The sequence below is a fragment of the Camarhynchus parvulus genome, chromosome 20 (assembly GCF_901933205.1).
Source record: "Camarhynchus parvulus chromosome 20, STF_HiC, whole genome shotgun sequence".
NCBI lineage: Eukaryota > Metazoa > Chordata > Aves > Passeriformes > Thraupidae > Camarhynchus > Camarhynchus parvulus.
In genome coordinates this window covers 8,801,568-8,822,700 of record NC_044590.1, presented here as the reverse complement: position 1 = coordinate 8,822,700, position 21,133 = coordinate 8,801,568, and the positions used below count along the sequence as shown (strand labels likewise).

Sequence of the window (21,133 nt, the reverse complement as noted above, 5' to 3'; positions counted from 1 at the left end):
CAGGGGCGCGGCTTCCCGGGCGCGGCGGCAGCGGCGGCGCGATGGCCGCGTGCCCCGGTTCCCCTGGTGCGCTGCGCCGGGCCGGCAACGAGGAGTTCCGCCGCGGGCAGTACGGCCCGGCCGCCGAGCTCTACTCCCGGGCGCTGGCGCAGCTGGAAGCCGCAGGTAGGGCACGGCCCGGGGCCGGCGGGCGGGCGGGGGCACTCCTCTGAATCGCGGCTGAATCGCGGCTGTGCCCCGCGCAGGGGATGCCAGCGCCGAGGATCGCAGCGTGCTGCTAGCCAACCGCGCCGCCTGCTACCTCAAGGACGGTGCCTGCAGCCTCTGCGTGGCCGACTGCAGCAGGTGAGCGGCGGCGGGGCCGGGGACTCCCGGCGGGGCCGGAGGGAGCGCTCAGCGCCGGCCCCGGCGCGGTCGGGGCGGGCGGAGCGCGGCGCAGCCCCGGGGCGCGCGGGCTCACGGCGCTCTCCGCTCCGCCGCAGCGCCCTGGAGCTGGTCCCGTTCGGGATCAAGCCCCTCCTGCGGCGGGCAGCGGCCTACGAGGCTCTGGAGAGGTACTCGCTGGCCTATGTGGACTACAAGACGGCGCTGCAGGTGGACTGCTCCGTGCAGGCGGCGCACGATGGAGTCAACAGGTAAGGAATGGTGCCCGGTGCCCGCAGCTGGGTGCTGCTGCTCCCACCGTGCTCATTCCTGCTGCCCTGGCGGGACCAAGCTGGCTCCCAGGCACACGGGTCCCTGCTGTGCTCCCTCTGCCTGCTAGTGCCTTTCAGGGTGCTGGTCGAGGTCTGGGAACCATTGCTGTGGGACTGGTTTTGCTTTACTCAGTGTGTGGCTTAAAGGAAATAATGAACTAAAGTTCAGTACCCTATCCTTCAAGCCTCTCTCTGTGTTTACAGGCTGCTATAGTCCTGCTCTCTTTCTGGTGCCCTCTGCTTGCCAGACCAAGGAGTGAAATGCACGGCTCTTGCTCACCTGAGCAGTCACAGCCCCAGCCCGTATCCTGTTGTGTTTTTAGCCCTGCTGGTGTGAAGATAATCTTTTTGCAAATGTCCTGTCTGTAGAATAAACCTAGCTGAGATGCATGTAAAGAAATTAGCAAACAGAGAGATGCTGCACTTAACACACAGGCCAGGTTAAAAATGACCTGGCTGGTACTGCGTGGCCCAGCCAGGGTGACTGGGAGCTGTCTCTTCCAGGATGACTAAAGCCCTGCTGGAGAAGGATGGTGTGAACTGGCGTCAGAAGCTGCCACCAATCCCCACAGTGCCTGTTTCTGCCCAGACGAGGTGGAGCGTCCCTTCTGCCCAGGCCCCTGGGGCAAACGCTCCTCCTGCAACTGCACCACGGGGAGAAGGAGGTGGGAACGTGCCCTTGGGCTGGGCAGAGAGCCCTGCAGCTCCCGAGGGTGCTGAACAAGACAGCTGCCACACCTGCTTGGTGTGTCTGCAGCCAGGGCTGAGGCCTGGAGAAACCCAGGCCTGGTTCTGCCACAGCCTTTTTGGTTGATTCTGGGTTTTTTGATGTCTCTGTGTCTTGCCTCTGGTATGGGGATATTTGTTTTCTGTGAGGCTGTGGTATTCTTGTTGGTTTTATAGAGTTCTATATCCTTTCACACCATTTCCAGACAAGACTGCTGCTGGCATGGAGAGAGCTAGAGTGCTTAAGGAAGAAGGAAATGAATTAGTAAAGAAAGGAAACCATAAAAAAGCAGTAGAGAAGTACACAGAGAGTTTAAAGCTCAACAAGGAATGTGCAACTTACACCAACAGGTACTGTTCAGCTCTTTGCCCAGCTATTTCTTGGCCCTGTATGAAAGCCACCATGGTACTTCCTGGCAGAACTGTTTAATATTTGCTCCCAAACTAATGAATAAAACAAAACCACTCCCTCAGGTTCACCCCAAGTGCAGCCTCCCCTGTAGTGTAACACTCTTTGATCAGGTAGTACAGAAACCCTTGGAGACTTCCCTCTGGGCTTCCAGGGGATTTCTCCCTTGACTGCTTTGTCTCTGCTCTCCTACAAACCTCAAACTGCAGATTGCTGTTTTTAAACACTCAAAGTTCTTGTAAGGCAGTTGCAGCAGGCAGAGCAGGTGCTGCACTGGCAGAGGCAGGAACCTGCATCCTCCAAGTGCAAGTGCACTTTGTCTTTAGGGCAGGTTGCCCTAAACATCTTCCTTTTTGTTTCTTTGAAAAACCATTTCCTTTTTTCCCCCTCCCTGTAAATGAAACAAACTTGAGCTCCAGAATGAGATGACACAACACACAAGGATGGTTTTGGAGCCCAGTTTTGTGCTGCCCTGACAGCTGCTCTGTTGTGGCACTGGATGCTGCCAAAGGTCTCTGAGCAGGCGTGTGTGTTGCAGAGCTCTCTGTTACCTGAGCCTGAAGCAATACAAGGAAGCAGCACAGGACTGCACTGAAGCTCTGAAGTTGGATCCTAAGAATGTCAAGGCACTCTACAGGCGTGCTCAAGCACTTAAAGAACTGAAGGTAAGTCAGGAGTTTCTGCAGGGCTTTAGGCTAGGACTTGATGGCTGTTGCTGCATTATCAGAGTCAGGGATACCCTTTAGGGCTTGTTTCTGTGCTAGACAACCTCTGCCATCGCACCTTTAAGAGTCAGACATCACACTTTGCTCTTTGGATCTCATGAGTTTATCACCATTAGATCCTACTTCTAGAGATGCTGAAGGCAACTGCTTTTCACAGAATCACAGGCTATGCTGAGTTAGAAAGGGCCCACAGGGACCCGTGAGTCCAGCTCCTCACCCTGCACAGCACCACCCCCAGCAATGATACCCTGGGCCCAAGAGCTGAAGAGCCTTTTCCTAATACACAACACAAAGCTCCCCTGACACAACTTCAGGCCATTCCCACAGATCCTGTCCCTGCTCACCACAGAGACCAGGGTGAGCTTTATCTTTTTGTCTCATGAGGAATGCAGGAGTCAGTACTGGCATACATATTGCATTGGTGTTGGACTCAGAATGCACTTGAGTGATGGAATTATCTTCTCAGCCCTAGTTTGAACATGTTTTAGAATAGCTACATCAATGCCAGTGCTTGAGCAGTCACAGAGAGGGACTCACAGGCTTGACTGTGCTGTCTTTGCCTCTGTTGCTGGGCAGTAGTTCTGCCTTAGACTGCTTTTTTAATGCACTACCCCTTCTGTCATGGACATAGTTTATGAAAAATCCTTTTGATAGGATCTTTTCTCCTGAGAAGCTGAGAGGCCTCAGAAACGAAATGTAAACAATGATTATCTGCTGCTGTGGAATGCAACAGGTGCATCTTTGATTGGTCTCATGTGGTTGTTTCTAATTAATGGCCAATCACAGTCCAGCTGTCTTGGACTCTCTGGTCAGTCACAAGATTTTATTATCATTCCATTCCTTTCTATTCCTTGCTGGCCTTCTGATGAAATCCTTTCTTCTATTCTTTTAGTATAGTTTTAATATATAATTTTCTTTTAATATATCAAAAAATAATAAATCAGCCTTCTGAAACATGGAGTCAAGATTCTCATCTCTTCTCATGTCAGAGTTGCCTGCAAATTCAACACCCTTCACTTTCTAGGATTTCATATTGATGAAATAATATATATATGAAGTAAATGATTAATGAAATAAAAATATAAAATATTCTCTTTCTAGGATTACAAATCAAGTATTGCTGACATCAAGAGCTTGTTGAAAACTGAACCAAAGAACACAGCTGCACTGAGATTGCTGCAGGAACTGAGCAGAGCCTAGGGTAACCAAGCAACAAGGAAAGCTTTCTTTCCTACTGCAGAGAAAAGCTTTCTCCCTTCTGCTGTTGATACAGGGACCAGTCAATGCAGGATTGGTGTTGAAATCTATCTTCCAGTGCTGCTGAGATCTGAGAGGTTCTGTACCAGCACAGTGATTGTTCAGACGTAATCTGTATCAAACTCTATTCAGCTGGCTCTATGATCATGCATAGTTTTAGTGCCCCTCCCCAAGAGGCATTCAGGTTCATTTTCCTGGTTGAAGTCAACTTGCCTCTAACTATTGGCCTCAGGGACTCTTTACATGTTGGCTAAGATGCACAGGAGTGGCTGTTCCTGTCTGAAGAGCTACAAGCCCAGGGGTTTTAGTCCTTATTCAGGTGACAGATTTGCTGCATTTGTGCTGCTGTTACTGAAAGAAAGTGGCTGCAAGAACTGCTGTAGTTGCCAGAGCACCACATACCCTCCTTGTGGCAGGGGCACAGTTATTGCACAGGGCCAAGCTTGTTCCCTCTCCCCCCTGATGCCTGCTGGGTTCTGCTGCTTACTGTGGCTGGGCAGATGTTCACAGTAGCAGCTTTCTTTAATTATTCTGCACATTTAAGAAAACAGCAGCAAGTTCAGCCTGCCTTGTTACACTGTGCACTATTCTTTCAGATTCTGGGTGCTTGGGAATTTTGCAATGGTTTTTTTGTCTTGTGTTTTTTGTAAAAAAAAAAAGAAAAACCACTTTAGTTCCTCTGTGCCTTTTGGAGCAGTTGCTATGGGGTGTTACAGGGAGGAAAATACACAGCAACACCCCAGCTGAGGTCTGGCTTACTACTTCAATGCATGTTTAAATTTCTCCTGATCTGATATTGATGGCACTGATTTCAAATGGTAGATAAAGAGATACTTGGAGTTACTTTGTGTACTGTTAAAACCTGTTCTCATTAAAGCCATGTTTATTTTCACTCTAGGACTGTGTTTTTTGTGATGGATGGAATGGGGAAGGGAAACACTTGTTTAACCATTTCATCCTGTTCCCTCTGTTTGTCAGAGGACTTCAGGCACTGTACAGGGCTTTGCTCTTTCAGACAGTGACCTCAGCTCATAGTTGCCATTAAAGTTAGAGTTCAGAGAGCCAGAAAGCTCCAGGGACACTGGGGCTGGGAAAGGCATGCCAAGGAGAGCACAGCACTGCATCAGGGTTTCCAACCATTGCTCAGCCTTGCACTCTGCCTCAGCTAGTAAGATGCTGGGCAATGCTGACCTGATCCAACTCATAATACAGAATTATAAGATAAAAAGAAGCTAGCCCTTGGTCAGGGCTCAAAAATACTTGTTTCCTACCTTGTCTCTCCCAGCAGTGTTTCAGGCAGGTACCCCTGAATTTAATTTTGAGAGCGATTAAATAGAGAGCAATCCCTCTAATGCCATTGAAGACAAAGACCTCTTACCTTAGCCTGACATTAAATAGCTTTTTGTTGTTCCCAGGGACTGTACTCCATCAGCTGTAATGTGCCAGGGCTTGGAACAAGCCCTCCTTGAGGGGCACAAATTGCTCCATTCACTCCGTTCCTGCTTCTAAGCATGGCAGCTCCATTGATCCCAGAGCCAGCCCTTTCCCAGGCTCTTGGGGCAGGTGTGATGGATTCCAGGGTGGGGAAGCACACAGCAGAGAAGCACTAGGAGTAGGAGTCCAGAAGTAGGACTGGCTTCACTTAAGAGCTCTCCTTTTGGCAGCCCTGCTGGTACCTGAGAGGCAGACACCTGCTCTGTTCAACAGCAGCTCATTGCAGCACCCCTAAGCAGCAGCAGTCACCATCTCCTTCCCCTCAAAACAGCAGGTTTGTTTGTGCCTGACACCAAAGATTTCCCCAGCAACAGCAGCAGGTGGACAAAGGCCATGCACAGCAGTGAGACACCACTGCAAGCTCAGGGTCACTTCTGCTCCTGCTGAGGTGCTGCTGTCTGTGCTGACACTGCCCAGGTGGGCAAAGGTAGTGCTGGCCCCAGGGCAACAGAGAGGGTTTGTGACAAGGACTCACCTTCATCTGCCCCTCTCAGACACAGCAGCTGCTCCAGACTCGTTTCCTTTGCTCCCTCAACTCCCTAAAGCCTCAGACTGCAGCCAGGGAGCTACTCTGAATCATTTCTAGTATCATCAGGGATCCAAGGGCCAGCTTCACCTTTTCTGATCATCATTTTAAAACCTCTTGTCCTTGTTCATATCCTTTCAGAGGCTATTCTGCTATCCCTGTGTTCCTGGGCCCCACCTCTGGTTTTAAGGAGGGCTCACCCAGCACAGCCATCTGGCACTGTAGGTGGTGTCACAGGCACACCTGAAGTGCCCTGTTACACCTGAAAAAAGGCTGCAGCCAGGCTAAACAACAGCAGAATGAAGTTTACCTGTACAGCTCCATTCCAGCTCTCCTTTTGTGCATTACACTCCTGCAAATACAGGTTTTTCTTCTAGAGACCAAGCAGAAAAACTTCCAGCCCGTGACACTTTGAGAGAAATAACAAATCAGGGTCCTGTATATGAAGTGAATTAAAGTCCTTTAAAAGCATCTCACTGAGGAGATGATATCTAAACAGTGAACAGTTCAGGCTGAGGCATCCACTAAAAGGAAAATAAATATATAAGGACATCAGAGGAAGAACTGGTGAAATGAAGGTGAGAAAAAGGAATGATGAAAAGCCCCAGTGAAGAATCCCAGTGGAGCAGAGCAGATACCATGCAGGAGCAAATGTGTAAGTGGTTCTATTAAAATGCTGGAAGGAAAACAAGAGGTAGGAGGGGTGACTCAGCAGGGAGCTGAAGGGAGAGTATGATACAGCACAGGAGGAGGATTGAGACAGCAAAACCAGCAGAAGCTGCACAGAAAGCAGGTGGGTGGTGCTGGTGGAGGTGTGCTCCTGCCAGCTCGAGGTAGCAGTCAAGTGAGGTCAGTGCATCACCAGCCTCAAGCACTGAGGAGTCTCTAGGGACTGAGATTCCTTTCCTAACTAGGCAGAGCAGAGCATTAAGGCCAGGGTGGTGACAGCAACACAGGGAGCACAAGGCAGCAGTAACAGGTCCCAGCTCCCCCTGCAAGCAGGAGGTGTCCTCGTGGGACACAATGCAGTCATGAATGCTTGTAGGCACTTCAGTGACTCCTGGGAACCTCTGGACAGAGACACATGGGAAACACAGCTTTTGATTTACAGCTGCCCCACAATACCTCAAAAAGTTGATCTTGTGCACCACAGACACACAGACAGACCCCGTGGTGAGCAGCAGAGACACTCGAGCATTGCTGCAGGTCTACAAGGTTCATTACTGGAGGAGAACAGCAGCAATCCATCCTGTTTTGCTTAAATCCATCCTCCTAGGGAATCAGAAAGGATTAGAGGAGCCTGTTGGTTGGCAATTTGTTAATGTAATGCTGTATGTCCCTTCTGTCAGCTCTCCAGACTGACACTACACCAGCACCACCAACTTCAATCCCTAATTACTGCAGCCTGAGTCCGTCCTTCCACCTGGGAGAAGCAAAGCCTTGGCTGTCTCCCTGCCAAGGGAACTAACCCTTTGTGGGGGTGGAAGTATCAGCTCTTTATTGGTGTCAGCTACATGAACAAATAAAACTACAGAACCCAACAAATTCACTAAAATGATGATTCATCAGCACTCATCATTTTCTGGGCAGCTGCCCCAGGCTGGGTTCCATATCACACTTCACAAGGTGCTTTCAGTGGTGAGAAGAGATTTAATGTGAGGATTTTTACAGGTGTAGGAGGAGGCAACTCTACAGGGGTTACAATACACACAAACAATAGGATGGGGCATGTGAAGACAAGCCAGGGTCACTGTATGGGCATGATTCCAACAGCATGGTGGAGTTCCTGCTCCTGTTCTTCAACAGCAACATTCTCAGGGCTTGCTCTCAGTCCCATAGTCTGCAAGAAACAGAAAACCCACACATGTAATTTTCAACTGCTAAAGGAATAGTTCCATCCAGAAAACGTGAAATTCACCCAAACTTGGATTAACACTGTTACTTTGACATCACAAGTCAAGAAGATATCTGAAATATCTTCAAAGGGGTACATACAGTCTGAATTGCTTTGTTAGTGTGTCTATCCCAGCCTCAGCAGCAGGGCCAGCTCCCTGATCAAGCACACAAAGGATATTTTATAGGGTACCTACAAAAAAACCCACTGGGAACTCCCAGGAATGATTGCGCTGGTCTCCACTACACCTACAGAAAAGCAAGGACCCTTCCTATATCCCTTTATGATAGCAAAGTCATTGCCCTCATCAACACAGGAAGAGCCCACACAGGTCTCTGTGGTACAACTAAGTCCAGAAAATAGAGGATGTAATTTAAGAAATGGAATACTACAGCCAAAGACACTGATACTGCTCATTAAGCCCTGCTAGGCCTGGATGAGAAACCCAATCCGCAATCCCAGAGTAGGAACCCAGAGGCTCTGAGCACAGCAGGGCCCCCAGCACCCACCTGGAGTCAGGGCAGGAAGGCCCCAGCAGGGCCCTTGTGGGCTGTCTCGGTGCTCTGGTGTGCCTGGAGAACAGTCACTGCTTCCTCGATCTGCCAACAGAGCACAAGGGGGAGGAGCGGAGCTGCTCCGGGGGAAAACTGCACCAGGAACTCAACATTTCAGGTCCCAGCGCAGCCTCCACACAGAGCTGCTCTCAGAAGGTAAAGAACTGGAATAATCACAAAATCCAAGCTTCTGCAGGAGACTGATCGGCCCTTTTCTGTCTCTTACCAAGGAAAATTCTGGGGCATCTCTCCTTTATTATCAAGTCAGAACTTGCTAGACAGAAGGCAGATTTCACAGGTAAAGCTACCTGGCACCACCCAGCACAGCCCAGGCTCCTCAAAAATACAGCAGTGGAAGGGTGAAAGCAGCTCCTGCCTCCACGGGGCAACAAAAAGGTGCAGTCAATTCACTCCAACTACTTTGATGGGAACCAAAGATAAATATTCACCAGAATTAAGAAGGAAACTGAAGAAACACTGCAGAGAGGCAGCAGTTTGTCTGGTTTTTATTTTGAGGAAAGAGCTGCTTCCATGTAGAGATATCACTCTGCTTTTCCCCTCTTGCTTCCCAGCCAGCCCCAAACCAGCCTCAAGCTTTGTCTGTGCTTTCAGGGAGCTGCTTCCAGCTTCTCCTTTTGCTGAAGGCAGGCAGACATTCAGGCACTGGGTGTGGTGACATCAACCCGGGGCTCCTTTTTCACTTGTCAATAAAACCAGCAGCTACCTGCTCTTCCCACAGTGATCAATGTGCTGGGCTGTGCTCCCTTCCCTTGTAGCAGCAGGGCATCAGCCCCTTGGAGAGGGATTTGTCTGGGCACTGATCTGTCCTACCTTGGAGCGCAGGGAGTCTGGGGACTCCAGGAGCAGCAGCAGCTCAGAGTTGTCAATCTCCAGCAGCATCCCAGTGATCTTGCCAGCCAGTGAGGGGTGCATCACATGGATCAGAGGGTAGAGGCGCTCACCTGCTCCAAACAGCAGCCAGGACGTGAGAACCATGCAAGCCCCCAGCATTTTAACCCACTGCACGCCCTCCTGCCTGCTCAACCAAAATGGGACACAAGGGTGGTGATGGTGGTGGAAAAACCACTGCTCACAGGCAAAGCTGCTCCAGCACGTCTCAGCCACAGGAAGCTGCTGGGTGAAGTCAGCAGCAGGCACCTACAGTGGCATAGGGCAGTGGAGCTGTGCACACCTGCCCACCCCTGCACAGTTTCTGCAGGAGCAGTTTCCTCCTGGGAACAAAGAGCTGGTCTGTTGTAGCTATGATATTTTCTGAAAAAATCTTCTCTTTAGTATTTTTTCTCCTGAGAAGCTGAGAGGCCTCAGGAACAAAATGTAAACAATGGTTATCTGCTGCTGTGGAATGCAACAGGTGCATCTGTGATTGGTCTCATGTGGTTGTTTCTAATTCATGGCCAATCACAGTCCAGCTGTCCAGACTGTCTTGGTCAGTCACAAGCCTTTGTTATCATTCTTTTTCTATTCTTAGCTAGCCTTCTGATGAAATCCTTTCTTCTATTCTTTTAGTATAGTTTTAATATAATATATATCATAAAATAATAAATCAGCCTTCTGAAACGTGGAGTCAGATCCTCGTCTCTTCCCTCATCCTAAGACCCCTGTGAACACCATCATGGTCTGTACCTGCTGTGCTTTGGCCAGGCCAAGCAATGCTGTCCCACACCAGGGCACTGCCTGCTCCACCACAGAACCCTGAAACCCCAGGGTTGTGTGGCACAGCTGACCTTAACCCCCACGGCCACCAAGCTGTTCATCAGTGCCCAGGAGCAGCACTGCAGGATGGCTCAGAGCTCAGGGGAACTGGAAATGCCCTGGCACAGCCTGGCAGCACAGGCAGGCTGGATGGAGCTCTGCCTCTCTGCAAAGCTTCACCAGACACTTCTCACTGTCAGGCAGCTCACGCAGACAGGGAGTGGCTTTATTGCTCCCATCCAGTTCCAACACAGACTGAATTTATTATTATTTCTTTTTTTAAGCAGCATAATATCAGAGCAATCCCACAAAGCCTTACAGCTTCTCCCAGCAGTTAATTTTGCCCTGGTGCATGCAAGCCCAAATGCCCCCAGGGCCCTGCAGCTGGACCTGCTCCAGCAGAGCAGCCTGGCACCCACCTATCATTTGCTTCTGCTCCTGAGGGGGGGCTGCTGCAAGCAAGGATGCTGTCAGTGGCTCCTGCCCCTGGACATGCACAGCAGGTTCTCCCACCTGGCGAAAAACAGAGAAGAACAGCCAACAAAGGCTGGAAGGGATGCGAGTCACCTGACTTGCAGGAATGGTGCTCAATACCAATCACAGTGGGGCATTTCAGCCTTCCAGGATGCACTGTCTGTTTGCATTCAAACAGCAGCTTGCAGAAAAGCTGGAATCAAGCATTAGAGCTGTGTGCCTACTGGATCCACAGCCCCACAAGGTCCCCACAGCACCGCTCACAGAGCATGGGGATCCCTGGGCTCAGCAGTCACATTATCCCAGAGCAGGAATGTCACATTTTGGTGGCTGCAGAGCACTTACCTGTGGGGCCACCATAGGTGGCATGTGCCCCATGGGCTGCATGTTCCTGGCAGAGGAGGAGTACTTGTACTGCTGGGCACCCCGTGGCAGGGCAGACGAGGAGGGCACCCGGGTGCTCACTGTCTGTGTCCCAATGTTGGCTGCAGTGGGGACAAGAACATTTGTGAGGAGGGGTCCGTAAATTCGTGCCTGTGCCAAGGAGGCTGAAGCCACAAGGACAGTGTGTTTGTTTGGAGAGCCTGAAAAGTCCTGCATGAGCTCAAAGCAGCCCCCAGGTCAAAGGCAGCTTCCCCAGGGCAGGCAGGCACTGCTGCCCTTGGGGTGCTCTGGTGTTGTGCAGGGGGCAGGAGAGCTGGCAAAGGCACCCACACCTCGTCAGCTCTCCTGCAGAAACCCATCAGCATCAGCAGCCAGAGAAGGGGAACAGCAGTGGGCAGGGTGGGCTGTGAGACCCTTGTCTGCCACCTCATCCTGAAGGGAGGTGAAGGCAGAGAAATGAGAGGACAATGACAAAAGGAGAAGGGACAAGCCACAGACAGCCCTCCTGGTCCCACTGGTCACTGCAGCAGTTAGTGACAAAGATGACTTTGGGCAAAATCCCATGAAGATGGGAAGGCAGTCACTGCCCCAGATAATCATCTGTGGAGGTGACACCCCAAGACCTAGGGCCAGCCTCAGCACAACCAGCCACTGGGGATGCCAGCAAGGTCTGGTTCTCAGCTCCAAACCCCTCTAACATGAGGCTTGGCATTGGCAGCAGTTCAGCCTGTAAGGTCCCCTTCCTGCTCCCCAAAGATCCTTTCCCACCCCTGCCTTTGTCCAAGCACTAAGCCCAGGTGCTGTGGCTGCATCACCATCTGCTCTAAGGATCATATTCAAGGCCTAGCCACCAACAGAACCAATCTGCATGTCAGAAACCTGTCCCATTACATGAAATATCCCAACCTTCCCCAAAAAGTTACATACTTAAAGTTCCTACAGACATTGCTCCAACTCCATCCCACCATGAGCAATCCCACAAACCAATCCATCCTACTGGGGACCTGAGCTCACAGTAAGCACCCTTGCCACCATGGTGATACCACGGGGGTCCTTCTGGCACTCACCCACTCTCTGGGCCTGGGGGGGCACTCGGGGCACCTGGGTGGAGGCCTGTCTGGTGGTGCTGATGTTGGACAGCAGGCGCCGGGGCGGCACCGCAGCCCTCAGGACGGGGGTGGCTTCAGGATACACTGCTGCAGAAAGAAACGGCACACAGAGCGAAGCTGCTGGGTAGCAGAGACATGGAGGGAGAGGTGGGGAGAGTGGCTGTGGCTGGGGACAGTTCAGGAGCCCCTCACCTCCGGTGTCACTGCCAACATCTCACCTCCGGTGCCCATCACCGTGAGCCTGCACCAAACCCCTGCGCATATTTCCAAGATAAACCCTCATGGTTACAAACTCCCTGCTGCTTTTAAAAACCCTCAGTCCCTGGCTGAGCCCAGCTCGTGCCAAGCGCCCCCAGGGAGAGGCAGGCAGACTCACAGGGAGGCCGGGAGGGCTGTGCACTCCAGCGAGTGGCAGGGCGGACTGGGACAACAGGGCTGGGGCCATAGAAGGCAGCTCTGGTTTGTGGCTGGGGAAGAAGAACACATCCAACGTGACTGGGCAGCTGAGCTGAGCCAGAACTAACCCAGAGCCTCTTGATGGCTGCTGCACACAGACAGACAAGACAAAACCACACTCTGCAGGGTGCCAGAGCACTTTAAAGACCAACCTCCAGCCCTGCTGTCAGCGTGCCCTCCTGCAGCTCTGCTGCATGGCTCCTCAGGAGCTTCTGCCCCTCTGTAACCCTTCTCCCCTGCTCTCCATGCTTCCCTCCCACCAAACTCCTCCTGCCTTCCTCCACAACAGTAACTATGAAATCCCCAGCCCATTTCCTGCAGCACCTGCACCCCACCCAGGCAGATCCCACTGGCTCCACAGGGTGTGCCTGTCACAGACATCTTTTATGAAAACTCCTTTCCTTAGGATTTTTCCTCCTGAGAAGCTGAGAGGCCTCAGGAACAAAATGTAAACAATGGTTATCTGCTGCTGTGGAATGCAGCAGGTGCATCTGTGATTGGTCTCATGTGGTTGTTTCTCATTAATGGCCAATCACAGTCAGCTGGCTCAGACTCTCTGTCCGAGCCACAAGCTTTTGTTATCATTCTTTCTTTTTCTATTCTTAGCTAGCCTTCTGATGAAATCCTTTCTTCCATTCTTTTAGTATAGTTTTAATATAATATATATAATAAAATAATAATTCTGAAATATACAGTCAGATCCTCATCTGTTTGCTCATCCTCAGACCCCTGTGACCACTGTCACGGTGTGCCCAGATCTGCACAACCCAAGCTCTGCTCCTTAGCCCCGCTGCCACCCCGCTCCAGGGCGGATTTGGGTCCCTGTGCAAGGCTGCCACTGTGGAGCAGGACTCACCTGAGGCATGGGGGGTAGGAAGTACCCCGGGGGGGTCTGGAAAGAGCCCAGGAGAGGGCCAGGCAGGGCCCTCATGGTGGCCAGCCTCTGCATGTACTGGTTGGTAAGGATGGCTTTCCGCTCCTCCTTCCTCTGCGCCAGCGCCACGTAGAGAGGCTTGGTGCTGACAATGCGCCCGTTCATTTCTGTCACCGCCTTGGTGGCCTCCTCTGGGGAGGAAAAACATACAAACCCAAACCCTTTGCTGCGGCCACCCTCTGTCATCACCTAAAACAGGATTAGAACAAGACAGCTCAGTCCACAGATCGCTGCAGCATCCACAGAACACAGTGTGGGGAGTGTGTGTGTTCCAGCCACGGGCATCCCATTTCAGCCCCCACACCCAGGGTGGGATGGATGGGACTGCACCTCTCCCACAAACAGGTCTCTCTGGGGAAGGGCAGGATTTGCTCAGGCAGTAGGTTTGGGAAATGAAGATGGCAGAGTCTGGACCAGCCTGGGATCAGGAGCCTGTGATTGTCTGGGGCAAATCTGTGCCTTGGTCTCACAGGGCTCATGGGGCAGAAATGCTCTGGTGCTGAATGCTGCAGGAGCCAGCAAGGGATGGGGATCAGTGGGACTCTGTGCCCTGACAAGGGCCAGCCAGCATCTGTCCCTGGCAGGTGACAGGTGGCTGACCTTAAAGCCAGACCATCCTTTACATGTTGCCTTCCAGAGAATCCTGACACCAATGCCAGTGAAAAGAGTGACATGTCCATGGCGTTTCCAAAGGGCCAAACACCAGCCTGTCACCCCACTGTCCCAACAGAGGTGGCTTGTGGGTCATTTTCATTAGTGTCAGTGTCACAGAGCAGCTGGGCCGAACTCAGAATGTTGCAGCTTTTAGGTCCTATACCTGGCATCTCACCAGGGCTGAGGTAACTCAACAAAACTACCAAATATTTGCTCCTCAGGACAGTGTGAGGTGAAGCAGCATGTCCCTTACATCTGGCTTGAGATACCAGCCATCAGCAGGGAAGTGTAATTCAACAGGATGATAATTCCTATCCATCCCCAAGGGCTGAGTGCACTGGTTTACTGACCCCAGGAGCTCCAGTCCCTCACCTTGGCACTGGTGATGGTGCCATAGGGGGAGAACTCCTTCCTCAGCCTCTCATCATCTATTCCATCATCCAAGTTCTTCACATACAGGTTGACCCCCTGCACGCAGGTGAAAAAAAGCAGCTTGGGATCCCAAAGTTTACAGCAGTTTGTTACACTGGATGCACATTTCACCAGCAGCTCAGCTGGAGGGTGGGACATCCCACAGAGACATGGAGAGGGGCCAGGATTGTGCATAAACTCCCCTCAAAATACAAACACCACAAGTGAAGAGGGCACCCATGCTATCACTGGGAACCTGCTGAACCTCATGAAGCTGTCTAATTTCCAGACTAATATTTCTGGAAATTGGCACACCCATTTGTTCATCCTCCAACATCACTCTGGGTTTAAATCTCTCTCCCCTCTCCTGATATTGCTTCCCAGGACATTCCCAGGCAGTGACTGACCCCTCACTGCAGGAGGTGCCCACCATGCTGATCTGCTCTGGAGAGCTCTGTGCCGTCCCAAGCTGAGTGCCCCTGTTGCAGACCTGCAGGATGGAGCCCCCTGCTCTCCCTTACCTGGTACCTGTTCACCCTCTCTTGCTTCATCTGCTCGAATTTCCTCTTGAGCTCGCTCTGGCGCTCCAGCCGCTTCTGGGCGCGGCCCACGTACAGCACCCGCCCGTTGAGCTCCTTCCCGTTCATGTCAGCCACGGCCTGCCGGGGAGGGAAAGGCTCTCAGACAGCAGGGAGCCCATGGCCACAGCTCTGCTCTCACCCACCACCCCAGGGCAGCCCCAGCACAAGCAGAGAGCTGCTCCCCCCTGCCAGGTCCTGCCCATCCAGGCACCCAGCGCCAGCTCCCAGACAGGCACAAAGCTGGTGAGGTGGGGTGGGGACATCGCCAGGTGACAGTCACAGGAGAGAGATGGGCAGTGAGGAGCCTCTTGCCTTCTGGGCTTCCTCGTGCTTCTCAAAGTTGACGAACCCGAAGCCCTTTGAGCGGCCGGTGCTGTCCATCATGACCTTGACACTCAAGGTCTTTCCTGCAGCAGGGAAGGAAAGCACAGTCTGAGGGGTGCCCAGTGAGGCGTGCTGCCAGTGTGCAGCACTGTGCTGGGAACCACCACGAGAGACCAGCCCAGCAAGGACACTGGACAGCCAGGGCAGCTGGAGGAGCCCAGCAGGAGGACAGACAGCTGGATCCCCATGAGGCAGGGACAGCAGGGTGTGAGGTTTGGTGAACACCTCCAACCTGGGCTGCTGCTCTCATTGCCCTGGCCTCTTCAGCCTCTCCAGCCAGTGCAGTGAGTTCCTTGGCTAGAAAATCTCATCTCCTTTACATATGAACAGAGATTGGGTTCATATGAAGGACAACCACAAATTACTTGGGATGACGCTGACCAAGTATGACCCATGGATTGGCACAACACTAAAACCCATCACAAGAGGCATCCTCCAGTAGTGGACTAAACTGAAAAGCCTGTTTTCCTTATATTCAGACTCAACAATTCTTATTCGCAGAGTTCCTGTCACCCCACAGTATACTGGTAACAAGACAACTTAAAAAAAAACTATCCAAGAAAGAAAATTTTTCAAGACAGCACCAAGTATGAGTTCTCCTCTGTCACAGCAGGAAAGCACATGTAACATCCTGACAAATGAAGTGTCTGCAGTCCTTTTATGTGGGGGATGTTTAAAGTCACATCTCACCAAGAAAAGGGGCTTGCTATTTCAGCCAAGCACTCCCCCACTTCATTTTAGGCTGCCCCAACTCCAGTTTATCAGACATGAGGATATTTCAACAATGCACTCACCAAACTTGGAGAATATTTCCCTCAGTCTGTCATCATCCATGTCATCCCCAAAGTTTTTGATGTAGACATTGGTGAATTCTATTGCCCTAGCCCCAACCTCTGCCTCGCGCTCTTTGCGGGATTTGAAGTGTCCAACAAACCTGTGGGAAGGAAGGAAGAGGCCTCAAGACCTGCATGTCCCCTGCAGAGGGAAGATGGACTCAGGCACACCTGCCTCAGTACAGGCCAAGAGAGGTCCCATCACCTCAGGCCATGCTTTGCTCACCATGAGTTTCACATACAGCACCATCATTCAGCATGGTCCCACTCCGGTGTACATATACCCAAACTCCCCATTGCCACTGCCAAAAGTAGGGATTTGTCACCCCAGGAGACATCAAGAGACTTCAAAGGATGCCACCATCACAAAAGACCCCAAAGGATGCCACCAAGCGCCAGCTCTCTCCCTCCAAAGCATTCACCAACACTCTGGGCAGCCCTTGCCTCTGTGGGATGTAGAGTGAGGTGATGCAATGCAAACAGAGAGAGGAACAACAACAACAAAGCCTCTTCCTGCCCAGATTATCTGATGGCAACAGCCAAGATCAAGGACCAGCTCCACTTTGTGGGCACTCATTACACCTCCTCAGCAATAAAACCCAGCCTGGGGCTGGACTCTTTCCCCACCATCTGGGAGCAGCTCCAAACCACTATCACACTTCCCCCAGCACCCACCACAAGTGACTCACTGTCCCAGAGAGCAGCAGAGCTGCCATGCCCAGCAGGGATGGAAAAGGGAAGAACACAGAGCAGCAGGAAGGGGATGCCTGATAGTGGACCAAGGCAAGGGAGGAGCAGAGCCAAGTGCAGAGCCCGGACTCCTCTCTCTGGCACTTACACCTTCCTGTCATTGAGCAACATCCCATTCATGGTCTCAATGGCCCGAGTTGCTGCCTCGTGAGTCTCAAAGTGGACAAAGCCATAGCCACGGGATCCATTTTCATCACAAACCACCTACAAACACAGCAGAGGGGCAAAGGAAAGAGGCAGACACTGTTTTTCTCCATGTTTGTACATGGGTACATCACAGGAAAACCCAGCCCCATTTTCCAGGGGCATTTTCCCTCCCTGACATCCTGCCCCCACTGCAGCTGAGCTCTTTTGGGATGTTGGCAGCAGGTCAGGGAGGTGGGCAATCCCAGGACCAGATCCATGCTGCTTTATATGATATCCAGGAATCTGTGGCTCCCCAAGACCCACATGGCCCTGGTGCACTGAGCTGCGACAGGATGGCACATAACATCCCTGTGCAGGGACTGGGGGAAAAGCCCCCATTCTGAGGGGAAGCATAGCAAGGCCTTTTGGCTTCAGAACAGCTGGGAATTGAAAGGAGATGTTGTGGGAAGTGAAATGCCAAAGGGAATTCCAGCTGGCTGGAGCATGCTTCCAAGAGTGAGGGCAGCTCTGCAGCAAGTCCTCTCCTGCAGGGCACACCTACCTTGCATGACAGGATGTTTCCAAAGGTAGAGAATGTGTCATACAGGGCTTTGTTATCAATGGAGTCATCCAGGTTCTTGATGAAGACGTTTCCAACCCCTGATTTCCTGAGCCCGGGGTCCCGTTGGGACCACATGATGCGGATGGGTCGGCCCTTGATCACCTCGAAGTTCATGGTGTCCAGGGCTCGCTCAGCTGGCAAAGGAGGGGGAGGACAGGGGAGTAACAGACACAGATCTGCCTCACATTCTGCAGCAGCTGAGATGGGCACAGGAACTGGGGACAGGGGCTTGTTAACCCAAATGGGATAGGCAGCTCTGCCTCCCCACCCCTCCAGCCACACCACTCTTTGACTAATTAGGGTTTTTTTTCTCTCCAAAGCACGCCTGACTCTCAAGGATCAACCATTTCACAATAAGTTCCAGTCTGGCAGATGCTCAGCTAATTTACCCAGTAAGGGATTTTGGTCTCTAGGGCAACCAAATCAACACCTTCCCATCATTACAGCCTCATTTCAGCATGGAACGCCTTCCAATTACAGTACTGTGTCATGGCAATGCCTGCCAGGAGAGTGACCTCACTTTACACTGTGAGCCAGTGGGCAGCTGGGTACCCCAGGGGAGGGGCAGAAGGGGCTTTGGTGCCCTTCTCTGATGGAGAAGAAGGAGGGAGGCAACTCCTGCAAGTCACCTTCAACCCCTCACCAGAGCTCAGCAGCTGCATCCTTTCCCAGATGCTAAGAAGGGATGGAAGCAGGATGGGTCAGCATCAGAGAGAAGGCTGGGATTAGTTATAACTAAGCCCCAGCAGCAATGCAGCCATTCAGACAACTGCTCCCCCCTCTCCCAAGGCCCACCCAAGTCCCTGCTGTGAGGCAGTTCCTCAGAGCTGGTATGAGGAACCTACCATCCACGGGCTGCTGGAAGTTGATGTAGGCGTAGCCCAGCGAGCGGCGCGTGGCCACGTCCCGGCACACTCGGATGGACATGATGGGCCCAGCAGGGGAGAACTTCTCATAGAGCATGGCTTCAGTCACATCTGGGTGCAGGTCTCCCACGTAGAGAGAGGCTAAGGGATAGCCAGGGCCACTGGCATTCATGGTCACCCACAGAGCTCAGCTGCAGAAGACAGACCCGAGGCTGCAGGGCACAGGTTTCAGATTGCCTGTGCAATCACAGACCCACACTGGGGCTGGCCCCACTGCAGCAGCACAAGTCAGAGCAATGCCCTCCCCTTCCCATTCCACTAGGATCAGGAAAGCCCCAAGGAAGCTGCAATCTCAAAACTTTCCAGGACATAATAATTTTGGTACAAAATTTGAGCTGGAGTGGTCTGCACCTCACAGCCCTTGCACACCCTGGAAGGATGCAGAGGGACACACTACACACACAGAGATTTGCTCCTGAAAACACACAAACCCCAAGATAAATAAAATAGAGTTTAATTCCTTGAAGGGAAACGCCCTTCTCCATCAGAGACCTCCATTTTAACTCCTTAATGGCTCCCTCCAGCCGGGGCAGACCCAAGAACTGGGGGTTTTTACTGATGGCCAGGGAGCAGAACTGCAGCCCACTGCTTCCTGCAAACAACTCCATGTCTAACAAGGCAGACACAGGGTTTTAGCCACCGCTTCCCAGTTTCTCAGCTTGTTGACTACTGTTCCCAGAGCAGGCAAATTGATGCTCAGTCTGTGCCTGGTTTCAGTTGAGTATAAAGTTCTGTGTGAAGACAACAGTCAGTGCTTGAGAGCCCCGGGCTAGGAACACAGAAACCCAGGTCCTGCCCCAAAAGCTTATACATCTGTCCTTGGGGCTCTTACCTGAAAGCTCAGAAGTCCTGAGACACTTGTTTAGACACCTATAGATACCCAAAATTAATACACATGTATAGGAGAGGTACATCGAGCAATCCCCCGGCCAAAGGCAGGTCCCCACGGCGGGGAGCCCACGGCAGAGTGACACAGCCCCGCTCCTCGCACCGCCCAGAGACCCCCCCAAAACCAAACCCAGGGTAACAGAGCAGCCCCAGCGCCCCTCCAGAGCCAGCGGGGCACGGAGGGAAGGGAGCTCAAACAGGGAGGAGGCGGCCGGAGCGACGATGCGGGGAGCGGCCGGGCAGAGGCGGCACAGCCCCGCCGGGAGCCGCGGGCACCGCACAGCGCCGGGCACGGGCCGGGGCTGCGGAGGAGCGCTGCTCACCCTGCCCGAGCCCGCCCCGGAGAACTGGCCCCGGCAGCCGGAGCTGGGCGCCGGCCCCGCACTCACACCGAGCGCCCACCGAGGCAGCACCGCTCCGCTCCGGCTGCCGGCACCGGGCGCCTCTTCTGCGGCGGCCCCGGGGGCGGGACGGGACCCCCGCCCACCGCCCCACCCCGGCCAGGTGCGGAGCGGACCGGACACCCCCGCGGGCAGGGCACGGCAGGGCAGGGGCGGCCCCCGCGGGGCTGAGGGCTCAGGGGTTCAGCAGGTGCAATGCAGTTCCTCATCTTTGCGAATCGCAGCTCCTGCGCATCTCGTGCCTTCCCAAAGGGGAATTGCGCTGCGTGTCACCCTGGAACGCTGACAGCGCGCCCCACCCACGCGCTTTTAGGAAATCGCGTTCACCTTCTGACATGTAATTGTCTGAAGTTAAGGAGTTCAGGCAGGAGCCGTACACAGTTGGGTTATAAATCCCTCATCACCAGGCGCTCGTGCATTTCTGAATTCCACAGTAATCTCCCTCAGGACCCAACAGAGAGCCAGGGAATATGGCCTCTGTTATCATCACCTCTTGTCTGTGTGGCCCAGGGGCTCTGTAAGCTCACTTTCACCCACTGAGATCGCACCCCAGCTGTTCTGGACGTGATTGTGCTGCTGAAACGCCGGATGAAAGCACACAGGAACCTCAAGCCGCAGGCAGTGAAACTCCAAAGCAGCCCCCCAGCATCCGGCTCCACCCCATCCTGCACCCCCGGAAGGGTCAGCTGCGAAGCAATCAGGAGAACCATCGCCTTCACAAAAGCCTTCTGGTAGCCTCACCCGAAGGTCAGATCAGCATCAGCATCAGCACCAAGAATGAGAAGCTGCAGCAGCAACAGTTGGATGAGTCAAACACGTTGAGTGCACCTGGACTCTTACTGTGGCTGGGCCAGCTGCAGTGCCTTTTCCCAGAAAGACAGAGTTAAATAAAGAATGGAGACACCCCCTCAACTCATCACTGCTGCAGACCAGCCTCATCAGCTCACGATTTCCCCAAAAGAGACAGCCAGGATGAGAGATGTTATGTGAAAGGACCAAGACAGGAGGTGGTCTCTGAACAGGAGCAGCTAGCAGATGCAGGGATTTTTCTTCTCAGAGCTGATAATGCCATCAGCATGAGTCAGACTGGGAGTTGGTGTACACTATAAAATAATTTGTGTGGTATGTGCATACATTTAGGTATGTCCATAAAGGCTGGAGAAAATGACAAAGTAGCAATAATTACAGACATGGAGGGACCACCATG

At 52.6% G+C, this 21,133-nt stretch overlaps 2 protein-coding genes across 2 annotated transcripts; one reads left to right on the top strand and one right to left on the bottom strand.

Annotated features, from left to right (window-relative positions):
- The first annotated feature begins 18 nt into the window (after positions 1-18).
- Positions 19-4,709, top strand: TOMM34 (translocase of outer mitochondrial membrane 34). The gene is made up of 7 exons (XM_030963284.1): positions 19-165; positions 246-345; positions 483-635; positions 1,200-1,360; positions 1,628-1,772; positions 2,369-2,495; positions 3,657-4,709. Exons 1-7 carry the CDS (start codon positions 42-44, stop codon positions 3,753-3,755), a joined length of 909 nt encoding a protein of 302 aa, XP_030819144.1. The 5' UTR covers positions 19-41; the 3' UTR covers positions 3,756-4,709.
- Positions 4,710-8,241: 3,532 nt separating this feature from the next.
- On the bottom strand, positions 8,242-18,749 carry PABPC1L (poly(A) binding protein cytoplasmic 1 like). The gene is made up of 14 exons (XM_030963579.1): positions 18,557-18,749; positions 17,652-17,845; positions 17,052-17,167; positions 16,175-16,314; positions 15,309-15,403; positions 14,937-15,074; positions 14,377-14,472; positions 13,273-13,539; positions 12,337-12,427; positions 11,919-12,047; positions 10,813-10,952; positions 10,413-10,506; positions 9,112-9,242; positions 8,242-8,325 (listed from the first exon to the last, which is right to left on the bottom strand). Exons 1-14 carry the CDS (start codon positions 18,747-18,749, stop codon positions 8,242-8,244), a joined length of 1,908 nt encoding a protein of 635 aa, XP_030819439.1.
- Positions 18,750-21,133: the final 2,384 nt, after the last annotated feature.

What these genes read in the sequence shown, in the direction of transcription:
- TOMM34 (XM_030963284.1), top strand. Translation starts at nt 42, where the DNA reads ATGGCCGCGTGCCCCGGTTCCCCTGGTGCGCTGCGCCGGGCCGGCAAC. An exon ending in GGCGCAGCTGGAAGCCGCAG is followed by an intron (nt 166 to 245) that starts GTAGGGCACGGC and finishes TGCCCCGCGCAG; the next exon opens with GGGATGCCAGCGCCGAGGAT. An exon ending in TGCACCACGGGGAGAAGGAG is followed by an intron (nt 1,361 to 1,627) that starts GTGGGAACGTGC and finishes CACCATTTCCAG; the next exon opens with ACAAGACTGCTGCTGGCATG.
- PABPC1L (XM_030963579.1), bottom strand. Translation starts at nt 18,749, where the DNA reads ATGAATGCCAGTGGCCCTGGCTATCCCTTAGCCTCTCTCTACGTGGGA. An exon ending in CCCCCAGGCCCAGAGAGTGG is followed by an intron (nt 10,953 to 11,918) that starts GTGAGTGCCAGA and finishes TCCCCACTGCAG; the next exon opens with CCAACATTGGGACACAGACA. An exon ending in CACCTATGGTGGCCCCACAG is followed by an intron (nt 10,507 to 10,812) that starts GTAAGTGCTCTG and finishes GTTTTTCGCCAG; the next exon opens with GTGGGAGAACCTGCTGTGCA.